Source organism: Rhinolophus sinicus, chromosome 14 (genome assembly GCF_057876585.1).
Source record: "Rhinolophus sinicus isolate RSI-liver-muscle chromosome 14, RSI-T2T, whole genome shotgun sequence".
In the NCBI taxonomy this organism is placed as follows: Eukaryota; Metazoa; Chordata; class Mammalia; order Chiroptera; family Rhinolophidae; genus Rhinolophus; species Rhinolophus sinicus.
The window spans coordinates 122,479,157-122,491,456 of NC_142514.1; the positions used below are offsets into that span (position 1 = coordinate 122,479,157).

At 36.3% G+C, this 12,300-nt stretch overlaps 1 protein-coding gene and 1 pseudogene across 6 annotated transcripts in view; one reads left to right on the top strand and one right to left on the bottom strand.

Moving 5' to 3' along the window:
- Positions 1 to 12,300, top strand: part of MTMR2 (myotubularin related protein 2) — a 96,301-nt gene that overhangs the window by 59,912 nt on the left and 24,089 nt on the right. For all 6 annotated transcript variants that reach the window (XM_088791496.1, XM_088791497.1, XM_088791500.1 and 3 more), the window contains 4 exons: positions 1,250 to 1,344; positions 1,505 to 1,615; positions 3,630 to 3,731; positions 4,723 to 4,806. In XM_088791496.1, the coding sequence (XP_088647622.1) occupies positions 1,250 to 1,344; positions 1,505 to 1,615; positions 3,630 to 3,731; positions 4,723 to 4,806 (392 nt within the window). The remainder of the gene's footprint in view (positions 1 to 1,249; positions 1,345 to 1,504; positions 1,616 to 3,629; positions 3,732 to 4,722; positions 4,807 to 12,300) is intronic.
- LOC109450335 (U2 small nuclear ribonucleoprotein B''-like) lies at positions 5,193 to 6,129 on the bottom strand (annotated as a pseudogene).

A 12,300-nucleotide genomic window follows, 5' to 3' on the forward strand; every position in this document is an offset into this window, starting at 1 on the left:
CTCTGGAAGGAATCCAGAAATGATTTTAGGAACATTGAATAAAGCTAGTTCCTAGTTGAAGTAAAAATTCATAATGGCAAGAAAATGTATTCAAGGCAAGTTTGTGTACATATGATGATTGGTTTATTTAATTTACAACCTCCCCTCTAAATGAAACATGCATTGGAAACAATGATTTAAACAATATAGCTCATACTTGAGCATTAGAAGATCAGTCTCATTTCAAATTCCATGCAAAGCAGTCAGTCCTTCAAAGTGATGAATAAAAAGCAAAGTCAGGAAGTTGTAATACCCTATTAAACATATTTCATGTCCCTCACTTTTCCCAGAAACCCCTTGAGAGGTTCTTAGAAATTTGTTGCTCCTAATTGAGCTTTACTTCCTTGGTACAATGAAGATACTCCTTTATGTGCTGGTTTGCTATAATAAATACATTGCAGGGATTTATGAATCTTTTAAGATAAAAAAATTGATATTGTGCATTATGAACTTTACCATATTAAATATTATTTTGAACTAATGGTAGCTGAGTTATCCTGCTTAATTAACTCATGTTTTAAAGAGCAGAATGCTGTGTAGATTCATCATTTGTCATTTAATAAAACGGTGCTTGTGATTATTTCTGTAAAGTTGGACTTCAGTTGCTGGGTCTGGAATATTGTATCCTCTTATACTATTATTTTTCTAAGAAATTATATTTCCTATGCACTTCATTTCCCCTATAATATTTTCCCCATAAATGTAATTCGATCAGAAGTTTCTGGTGTTACATGTTTCGGGTGTTGTATTTTTAGGAGTATGTTGACAGACTAGACATGGCCAGAGAAGACCAGCAGATTGGTGAGGTGATCTAGAAAATAGGATAAGATGACTGGTGACTATGCCATGAGACATTTACTGTTGTTAACCACCATTACCACCACCCCTCCACCCACGACTCCAACTACCACACCTATTTTATCCAACAGGGATGGTGGCTATCTTTGTCTCCTGGTCTGTCTCAGGGTGCAGGGCGAGCCCCCGCCTCTTCAGTCCTCTCCATTTAGTCTACATTCCTTCCCCAGATTACTGCATGGTTGGAAGTTTGGATTTGGCTTCTGAGTTCTCTTTGTATCACTAATTCCATTAGTTTTGAGCATAAGTTAGAGAAGCAATCAGAATTCTGTTAAATTTTATTTGTGAAAAGATGAGAGTGCAGTTTTTAATAGTGCACAACACATAGTAAATTGTGGATTCTTTGCCTTTTCAGCCAAAGATGTAACTTATATATGTCCATTCACTGGTGCTGTACGAGGAACTCTGACTGTTACGAATTACAGGTTATATTTCAAAAGCATGGAACGGGTAAGACTTGTTGGATTCGATTTTTATATGTACCATCTGTGTTGTTTGAAGGCAGTTTTGTTCATTTTTATTAAAGCATTTCTAATTAAGATTTTTCTCAGCTATAATTGTACAGTATCAGTTGCTCAAGTTTTGTTTTTTTTTTCTTTCCTTTCTTTAGGATCCCCCATTTGTTTTAGATGCTTCTCTTGGTGTGATAAGCAGAGTAGAAAAAATTGGTGGTGCTTCTAGTCGAGGTGAAAATTCTTATGGACTAGAAACTGTGTGCAAGGTAAATGTCATAATATTTGTGCTGTTATATTTGGTTTGCAAAGTTTCCTGTTAATTAGAGCCTGTGTTTAGACACTGGTTTCCAAAGTATCAAATGGATTTCATACTAGGAATGTCATTCTAGTAAAAGAAAACATTTAGGAGTAATAGAAAGGTAATCTATCATGAATTAGACTTGAATTCTTTTGGACCCAATAAAAAGTACTTTCACATTCATTTCATGGTGAGCCTCATAAAAATCCTGAAATAGACATGATAGACATTATTCCCTTTAATTTACAAATTAGAAACAAGGATCTGTGAGCAGTTAAAGCATGGCACTTTGTAGTGGAAGACTGGTTATGTCATTCATCGTCACCTATCTTTCCTCTTTGGTTCTCATAAATTTTCTGCTTCTGAAACAATCGTGGGGAAAATTTGATATTATAGACCTTCCCTGTTTTCTTATCTAACTCGCATTCTTTAACTACATTGAAACTTGAATGACATTTAGATTTTTACAATTTTAACATTCAGTCACAGATGTTTAATACCATGTGCCACTCTGCAGGGCACTGTTCTCCCGGTTATGGCCTAATTAACACCTCTGTGCACATCTCAATTCTAGATCACCTTTCCCTTTCTTGTGGTCTTCTGTTGGTACCGAAAGTAAAATCAATAGTACATGCATAACTTTCAAGATACTTTGTTGATCTTAGAGGTTTTGTGAGTCTGTTAAAGCTAATGACTTAGTAATTACTGTTTTGCCTTTCCATTGTAGTCAGAAGGTCTCTAAGAGTGTAATAACTGCCAGCCATGTGTCAAGCACTTTGTCTCCTGATCACTTTTCTGTAGTGTAATAGTAAATAGAGCATACAATATAAGAGAAAATGAAAGAGGGTGACTTTGAAATCTTGATCATTTTAAGTGTAATGTTTTTCATGGAACCAAGACCATTAACAAACAGACATTTGTAGGGGCTTCTGCTGTGATAGTTTTAACGAACTCTGTCGTTAACAGAGTGCTTAATGAGTATCTCTACTAGTTATAAAGATATTTACGGAAGAAAGACAAGGTATCAGCTTAAGTTCCCACATGTTTGTTTTAAGGGATGGTAGAGCTAGCATAATTCTGGATAAAATTTGTAGTAAAATGTTGTATTTATTCATGTACCGTAGGTACATTATAGTAGTGTGTCTCTGTGTTTGATTTGCAGAATGGGGTATATAATAAAGTTATTTTGAATTTTGCCTAGATTAAAACACTTAAATGAAGTCTTGAAATTATTCTTAATTCCCATTTTTTTCTTAGTGCTGTTAAGATGTCAGTAAACCAGAATTAACCTGAGCACAGAAAATTGCTGGAAGACAAATAATAGAGGCAACCTTGTTGTTTAGATCTGAGTGTAGAGCCTGGATGATACCAACCAAACTGTTCCGAGCTTATGTGCCGAGAGATGCTTGAAGAACTTTGACATGGAGTGGAGGAAGACCTTTAGGCAGACTTTGGTTTAGCCAGAGACTTACAAAGAGAAGATCCAATGGAATTGAGTCTTGGGAAGGGATCATAAGAAGGAAAACAATCACCAGGCCTAATGGGAACAAAGACACTTATGAAATATAACAACAGTTGATCAGGTTTTTAATAGGGAAATTCATGACAGGAAATGTGCCTTCTTTCATAGGGAAAGGATATACACTGATAGTGTGTATCAGTCCTGATATTAAGCTTCAGATACAGTATGTCTAATCTCCGTGGCCCTCTTTCACTGACTGACCTTGTGTATATAAGCAGAGGTAAATTTTCTGTCCTCTGAATTCTGCCATGTCTTAGAGTGCCTTGTGTTTCTTTTTATTTCTCTCAATAAGAATTTGTAATTTCCCTTCTTTCAGGAGATATTGTCTGATTTATTTTTGTATCCCACATTCACATATCTTAACATTTTAAAAGATAGTTTCAAGTTACCTTATTTGTTTTTTAAATGAAAAGGGAACAAAAAATGATAAATAGCCAAATTGATCCTAAATCTTTTCTAGGATATTCGAAATTTACGGTTTGCTCATAAACCTGAGGGGCGAACGAGAAGATCCATATTTGAGAATCTAATGAAATATGCATTTCCTGTGTCTAATAACCTGGTAAGATGATTCTTATCTTTGAAAAATCTGTATTATAATTATTGATGTAGTGTAAAGAAACATGTCTAGGATATCTAGAATATCTACATTTACAATTCTTCTTTCCCATTTAACCAGATGTATAATTTAGGTTTTAACCTAATCTCTCTAACCAATTTTTTTAGATATAAAATGAGGGAGCAGGACGAGCTGTTTTCTGAGGCCCATTCCTGTGTACTGACATTCATAATTATATGATGTTTTTTATCCAGGTTGTTTCCATGATGAAAACTGTATGTGGTCTTCATTAGAATTTGGAGAACTGACATTTAAGTCTAGCAATTTTACGAGGGTAGGGTGAGCAGATACTTAACTGAGTTCCTACAATGTGTTATTAATAGTATTAGACCCCTCATTTATGTTATATAATCTAACTTCCATAGTAGCCATATGGTGGTAAACATTATTTATCCCTACTTTAAAGTTGAAACCAGAAGCAGGTAACTAATTAATTCAAGGGCATAGCTAGTAAGGAGTAAAATTTGGAATCAGTACTCTAGTTTGAATGTTTTTCATCATAGTAGTTCCCACCATTCTGTCTATATAAATTAGTTTTTTGTGTTTTTTTTTGTACATACATTGCATGCCAAAAAATAAAAAGTTAACTCAGTGTGTTTTAGAAAATATAGCATAAACTTCAAAGCTGCTTAACTCCCGATATTGGTTATGTCAAAATAATTATATTAGAAGACATCTTTTTTATGTAATGTTTTTCATTAGAAGTAAACCTAAAACGGATACCAGCTATATCTGAAAGAAGTATGGTGATGTTACCTTTTGATAAATCTTGGTGGTGGGCCTCTGTGCTTTCCTGTATGTTTGAAAAAAACACCAATACAGAGTATCCTGTCAGATAAATAAGTGAAAGCTTTGGGTATGATAAGGATGCTTTTCTGATTCATTACCTCCTTAAAAGTCTTTTTAGCTATTAACTCTGTTTATTTTTTTATAGCCTCTTTTTGCTTTTGAATACAAAGAAGTATTCCCTGAAAATGGGTGGAAGCTCTATGACCCTCTTTTAGAGTACAGGAGGCAGGTATGTACTTTTTCCTTTCAATTTTAATATTCTGTATTCTTTTTATTTTAATGAAAATTTCATGGGTAGAAGTAAACAGCTTTGTAAGTTATGTAGTTTTTGTTGTTGTTGTTTTCTTAATAAAGGGTAGGCCCGATTTCTTGGCTGCCTTTCAGTTTCTGTAAAATACTTCTCAGACTGTGCCAATGATCTTTAATGAATCTTTACTTATCTAAGAGTTTACAAGTAAATCAGTTTATTTAAAAAATGTTTAGTAATTCTTTAAAAATATAAATAGAAGTTTATTGTACAAAATTAAGGCCTTCATATTTCATAGTTCATTAAGGCTAAAAAGGAAGACTAGGTTATTTTTTAAAACCTGCACAGAAATTTCACTTTCACTTCCCCTCACCCCCAACTATTAAAATGGTCTGACCAAATGTTATCAAAACAAACACTGTAAAGAACACCAAGTCCTTTAAAAACAACTATCCCAAATGTTATTTCTTAGCATAGGCGATCTTCATGGCATGGGATGGTGTGATCTTAAATCCTTCAAATATATGGTGATGAAAGGAGAACACACTTTGGGTGGTGAGCATACACTGTGATATATAGATGATGTCTTATAGGAATGTACACTTGAAACCTGTGTGATTTTACTAACCATTGTCACCCCAATAAATTTAAGTTTAAAAAAAAAGAGAGAAAAAAGAAAATAAAAATCCTTGTAAAGCAACCCTGGCAGTTCTCGCCTGTCCATCCATCATTTTCAAATCCAACCCATGCAATGTCATGCCTCCCAGGTACCAAACGTACTTCCTTAAAACCAGGGAAGTGATTAAACAGCATGGGTAACTTCATCTCTTTAGTCTCTTCTGGTAAATTATTAAGCAATAAAATATAGTTTGGAGGGTAATCAGGGACCTGAGGATTTGGTGTTGCATTTCCTTGGGTATTAGCTGAATTTGGTGTTCCCTGGCCAGGCTTTTTATTTGCCGTCATTGCTGTTTGTTTCCGCAGTTTTGGCTTTTTTCTTGTTCTCTTTGTCAGCAAAAGTGCCACGTGTTTTAAATATTCTATCAGGATCTGGCTTTGTATACTGGGTTCGCATTGGTTTACCATGAAATGGAAATCCCTGTAACTGTCTCAGTGCATCTGTGGATGAGTCCAGTAGTTTAACTATAACAAAGGCCCCTCATCTTCACTGTCTTTAAAGCCGCAGTATCTACCACATGGCCAGCCTGAGAAAACAGGGCATATAGGGATCTCTCTTCAATTATTCTTTTAAATTTTGTCATTCATATCTTTGATATAAATTATATGATTTGGTCTGATACCCATGGTTTGGGGTAAACTGTTCAAATAGCCTCAGACCGGCACCGTGTCCCATAAGCTAAAAAATATTTAATTTTAAAATAAAAATAAATGGTAAATACATTTATGTTTTAGTATTCTTATATGCCATTCAACATTATTCACTCAGATTTTTCTCTTTTGGGTAGCCTATAATTTGATTCTGAAAAAAATTTCTGATAGTTCTGTTTATAACTTATTTTCATATAAAATTTAGAAAGTTTTCCATCTTCACAGAAGACACACTTCTACATAAAATGTTAACAAATCAAACCTGATAATACGTACAAGAGGTAATATATCATGACTAAGATGGGTTGGTTTAATATTAGAAAACCTGCTAATGTGATTTAACTCACCACAGTAGAGCTTAAAGGAAATCTGTGTTACAGCATATCATTTCCCTATTCTTCCTCAGTACATTACTTCCCAGAATCCCTATACTGCGGTATTTAAACTATACCTAAAATAGTCTTTATTTTTAAGTTTGCACGTGTTCACTGTACTTTCATGAGAATTTAATTTCTCACACATTGATTGTTTTTTGGTAATCATTAGATTGATATCCAAATTATTCTAGAATTCAGTTATGAAATCATTAAGCTGATTTTTATATTTAGATTTCAAATACTGCGTTTAAATTATAGCTTCTAATTTACTTAGTTTTGTTTCACAAAGCCAAGAAAAGTGAAAAAAAAAAAATATCACTAGAGAACTAATAGTATCTAAATGGTTTGAAAGTGAGTTTCTGCACAGTCACGTGTGAAGTAAAATTTTAAATTCCTCTTTCAGTTATAAAGCCATCAGCTGGCAAAATATGAAGAATGCAAAATAAATTGATCAACTAAAAACTGAGTCTACAAGTGACATTGCAAGATTTTTGCTAACCCAAATACCCAGTATCAAAATTAGATGGGGAAGCAACCATAAAATCTAACAAATGTCTTTAGAATTGTAAAAATGAGGACTATTTTGGGGGTATCTGGGCAAAAATTGCTATGTGTTTTAGTAGCATTTAACATAGAACTTTGAAAAGCAGATGAGATACCTGTGCCCTGAGAAAAGAAATAAATTATCATTTAAAAGAAAAAAAAAGTTAAAGAGTAAATGAGCAGCTGTACCCATACAGAAAGAGAATTATGAGATTAGGAAATGTGGCAGTCAGAATAGAGCATTGAATTTCACCTTAAATGATATAGCTGCTTTATGGGCTTTGACTTATTAGAGCAATTTGTTGACTTTTTTCAGAAGAGTTAGACATTTTTTCTGGCTCTTGAGTCAACCAAGCAAAGTCTAGTGGAGAGGATACAGTTTTTTGTAGTTAGAAGCCTCAACTTATTAAAATACCTTTTAAGTTCATTATAGAAGAAAATGAAGATCATCTCTTAATGTAAACTTTAAGACTAAAGATAAAGCATTAGAGTATTCTTTTTTCTTCTTTAAATAATTTTTTTTTATTTCTCAATTACAGTGGATGTACAATATTATATTAATTTCAGGGTACAACATAGTGATTAGACATTTATATGAATTATGAAGTGATCACCCTGATAAATCTAGTACCCATTTGACATCCTACATAGTTAATGTAATATTATTGACTATATTCCTCATGCTATACTTTACATCCCCATGACTATTTTGTAGCAACCAATTTATATTTCTTAATCCCTTCCCTTTTTTCATCCACCCCCTCAACCTCCCTCCCATCTGGCAATTTTTAAACGTTCTCTGTATCTATGAGTTTCTTTTTGTTTTGATTGTTTACATTGTTCTTTAGATTCTACACATAAGTGAAATGGTATGGTATTTGTCTTTCTCTGTCTGACTTACTCCACTCAACATAATACCCTCTAGGTCCGTTCATGATGCACAGGCTAAGATTGCATTCTTTTTATGGCTGAGTAATATTCCATTATATACATGTACCAACTCTTCTTTATTCATTCACCCATTGGTGGACACCCAGGCTGCCTCCAAATCTTGGCTATTGTAAATAACGCTGCACTGGACATAGGATGCACACATCCCCTCGAAGTAGTGTGTTGGATTTCTTCAGATAAATACCCTGAGGTGGGATTACTGGATCCTTCTTTGTCTCCTGTTATAGCCTGTGCTTTAAAATTTGTTTTGTCTGGTATAACTATTGCTACCCCAGCTTTTTTGGTTTATTTGTTTTCATTTTCATGAACTGTCTTTTTCCATCCCTTTACTTTCAATCTGTGTCTGTCTTTGGATCTGAAGTCTCTTATAGGCAGCATATGTAAGGGTCTTGCTTTCTTATCCATTCAACACCCTGTCTTTTGATTGGAGCATTTAATCCATTTACATTGAAAGTATTTGTTGATAGATATATAGTGATTGCCATTTTATTCATATTCTTCATCTTCCTGTTAAAGAGGTCTCTTTAATATTTATTGTAGTACTGGTTTGGTGGAAATGAACTCCTTTAGCTTTTTCTTGTCAGGGAAGCTCTTTGTGTGTCCTTCAATTCTAAATGATAGCTTTGCTGGGTAGAGTAATCTTAGTTGTAGGTCCTTGCTTTTCATCATTTTGAACATTGCATGCCAATCCCTTCTGGCCTGCAAAATTTCTGTTGAGAAATCAGCTGACAGTTTATGGCAACTCCCTTGTAGGTAACTAACTGCTTTCTCTTGCTGCCTTTAAAATTCTGTCTTTGTCTTTAACCATTGGCATTTTAATTATAATGTGTCTTGCTGTTGACCACTTTGGGTTCATCTTGTTTGGGACTCTCTGTGCTTCCTGGGTTTGTATTCTATTTTCTTTTCCAGGTTAGGGAAATTTTCCATCATTATTTCTTCAAATAGGTTTTTAATTCCTTGCTCTCTCTTTCCTCCTTCTGGTACCCCTAGATGCGAATGTTGGTATACTTGCTGTTGTACTGGAAGCCTGTTAAACTATCATCTTTTTTTTTTTTTTCATTCTCTTTTCTTTTTGCTGTTCTGATTGGGTGTTTTCTGCTACCTTATCTTCTAAATTACTGACCCTGCTTCATCTGTTGTTGATTTTCCTTAATGTATTCTCTATTTTAGTTATTGTCTTCTTTATTTCTGACTGGTTCTTTTTTATGTTTTCTATCTCTATTTTTATGTTAACTATCTCTTTGTTGAAGTTCTCACTGAGATCATTGAATATCCTTATAACCAGAATTTTAAACTCTGCATCTAGTAGATTGCTTGTCTCCATGTTGTTTAGTTCTTTTTTTGAGCTTTGTTCTGTTCTTTCATTTGGTACATGTTTAGCTATCTCTTCATTTTGGCTGCCTCCCTATGTTTATCGCTATGTGTTACGTAGAGCTGCTACATCTCCCAGTCTTAGTAGAGTGGCCTTATGTAGTAGGTGTCCTGTGGAGCCCAGGGGTACAGTCTCCCTTGTCACCTGAGCCGGGTGCTCTAGGAGTGTCCCCTGTGTGGGTTGTGTGTGGCCTCCTGTTGTAGTTGAGCCTTAGTTGCTGTTTGCACGTCAATAGGAGGGATTAATCCTCAGGCTGATTGGTTAGAAGGACTGGCCTTGACTATAGGGGAGGAGCTGTTGTGCAGGGGCTGACCCAGTGGAGCACGATCTGCTTTAGCAGGGCTCTGGTGCCTGTGCAGTCTGCCCTTTGGGTGTGTCATTTGTGGTGTTTGGGTGGTGCTCTGGTGTTATCTGAAGTTGGCCACCGGGTGTGTTGGTTCTGGGGCCTCTTGGGAGGGGCTCTGGTGCAGGCCAGTTTCAGTCGTTACCTTTGCCCTACAGAGGCCACTTAGTATGAGTTACAAACTGTTTTGCAGATGGTTGTCACTTATGCTGAGATTGTAGGTACCCGGGAGACGCTAAACTGTTAACCAAGGCCAGCTGTTGCTAGTGCCAGGTTTGGAGCTTAGCAAGAGGTACAGGCTATGCCAAGACCAGATGCTGCTTGTTTCGGGTTTGTGAACCTTTGAGAGATTTTAAGAAAGACAATAGCATGAGCCAAGATAGGTCATTTGTATGGAAAAACCACTAAAAAGGGCTTGGGTGGGCCTGCAAGTAGGGTGGGGCTGAGTCTCAGGGAGTCACTAAGGCAGGGTGAACTGTGTGAGCCAGGTTGATGGAGACTCAGGTATGGTGCCTCCTGAGTCTATAAGCTGGACTAGCCAAAGAACAATGGTTCCTGCCAGTGTTTCTATCTGGGAGGACACTGCCCCTCCAGCCCTAGCCCTGAAGCCAGACAATTCAGTTCTTCCCCACATGTCCCCCAATGCCCCCCAAGCTACTGCCCCAGCACCAGAACCCAGAGCAAGTGAGTCCGTCACCAAGTAAGTCCTCATAGAGGTCCTTTAAGAGGAATGGCTGGAACTCCAGTTGCCCTTCGTCTCACTCAACCATAATCTCTGCTCGTTTTCACAGACAGAAGTTATGGGGACTTCTCTTCCCAGCACTTGAACCCTGGGCCTGGTGTAAGGCTGGGACCCCTCGTTCCTCAGGGGGTAGCTCCGTAGCTGAGATGTCCCTCCTGATTTTTGACAACCACATGTCTGTGTGGGGCCAGCCCATTCCGTGTCTCTGCCCCTCCTAACAGTCTTGACTTGGCTTGTTCTGTATATCTTTTCTTGTAGGACTTCTGTCCAGGTAGACTTCAGGTGGTTCTCGATGATGGTTGTTGTGTAGTTTAGTTGTAATTTTGATGTGTTGTGAGAGGAGGCAAGCACAGCGTTTACCTACTCTGCCATCTTCACTGGAAATCCCTCCTTTTCATTATTATTTTGTTCTAGGTGAAGTTAGTTATAGTAGTTAAAATGTTTATGCTAGTATAAAAGAAGCAGCTGGACATTGTACGTAATCCATTTCAGTCTCAGTGATGTTCTCCTAATAATCAATGGCAGGATTCTTGGTAAATTATAGTTTCTGCATTTGATCTTCATTTTCATAGTTTCTGCTTCTTAGCAAATAGGTCTGGAAGCCATGTTTTTGGGCCTTATTTTATTGGTCTCTGCCTTCCCTGGGCTCCAGTGGAGGTACAGCAACTGGAGAGGGGGGCATCAGGGACATACAGGGAAAGACTGAACCATGTTGCTGCAGGACAAGGACTAGCGGGACAGTTGCTGTTTTCCCCGTATGGAGTCCTCCGTGCAGCCGGCAGACTGGCACCATCCTTCCTGTGTTGAACCCTCCCCCATGCCCATGGCCAAATCTGTATTCTTTTTTTTATTGAAAAAAATTGTGGGTGGTATTACTTGCACGCTGTATAAAATTGGAAAGGTACAAAGGGTATATTGAAAGGTAGGTATCCCTTCTAGGCCGTTCTTGTCTCCCACCCATCCCAGTTCCTCTCCCTTTAGGAAATATTATTACTGGTTTCGTATATATCTTTTCAGAGATTTTATGCCTACAAAGCTTGTGTATGTATGTACATTATTTTTTAAAGTGGATGATAGCATACTATGCACACTATTTGTGCCTTTTTAATTTAGTGTGTGTGTGTGTGTGTGTGTGTGTGTGTGTGTGTGTAAAGAGGCTGCTGGCACAGTGCCCTGCACATAGTAAGTACTCAATAAGTGTGTTTTTACTGTAATTTGATTTCTTTTGATTCTGTCTTTTTTTTGTGATAATATGAGTGTCAGGGGTCATAAAATTTTTAAAATACATATTTTAATTCCAACCATTTAATATAATGGCTTTATTTTCTATAGAACAACGGATGGAAAAATCTAAGTGTCTTATTAGGTGATTATATGTAGTAGTACACTAGTTATAAATATAGCAAATATTGAAGGACCGACGAGAGCTTAATAATCGATGTGTTACTAAAAAGATGTGTTAAGTATTTCTCTTGCCTCTTTTTGGCTTTGCCTTCTATCACTCCCTTGCTTTTCTAATATGTTTTATATTAGCAATATTTCATTAGTATTATAATGTAGAGTGAAAAATTCACTTTAGGCAAGTAAGTGATAAAAATGTATATAGCATTCCAGTGGACACTTGCTGCCTGTGCTCTGAATTTCTTTGTATAGATGGATGGCAGCAAACTCAATCAGCGAACGAAACTGAATGAAACTGTTCATTTTGAAGACAGGGAACATTTGCAGTCTCGCTGTTTCCTTCCTTCCTATTGGATATGTAGCACAGACCCAGCACTTGATCAGTATTTAATGATTTAATAAATCTATTAACATAAAA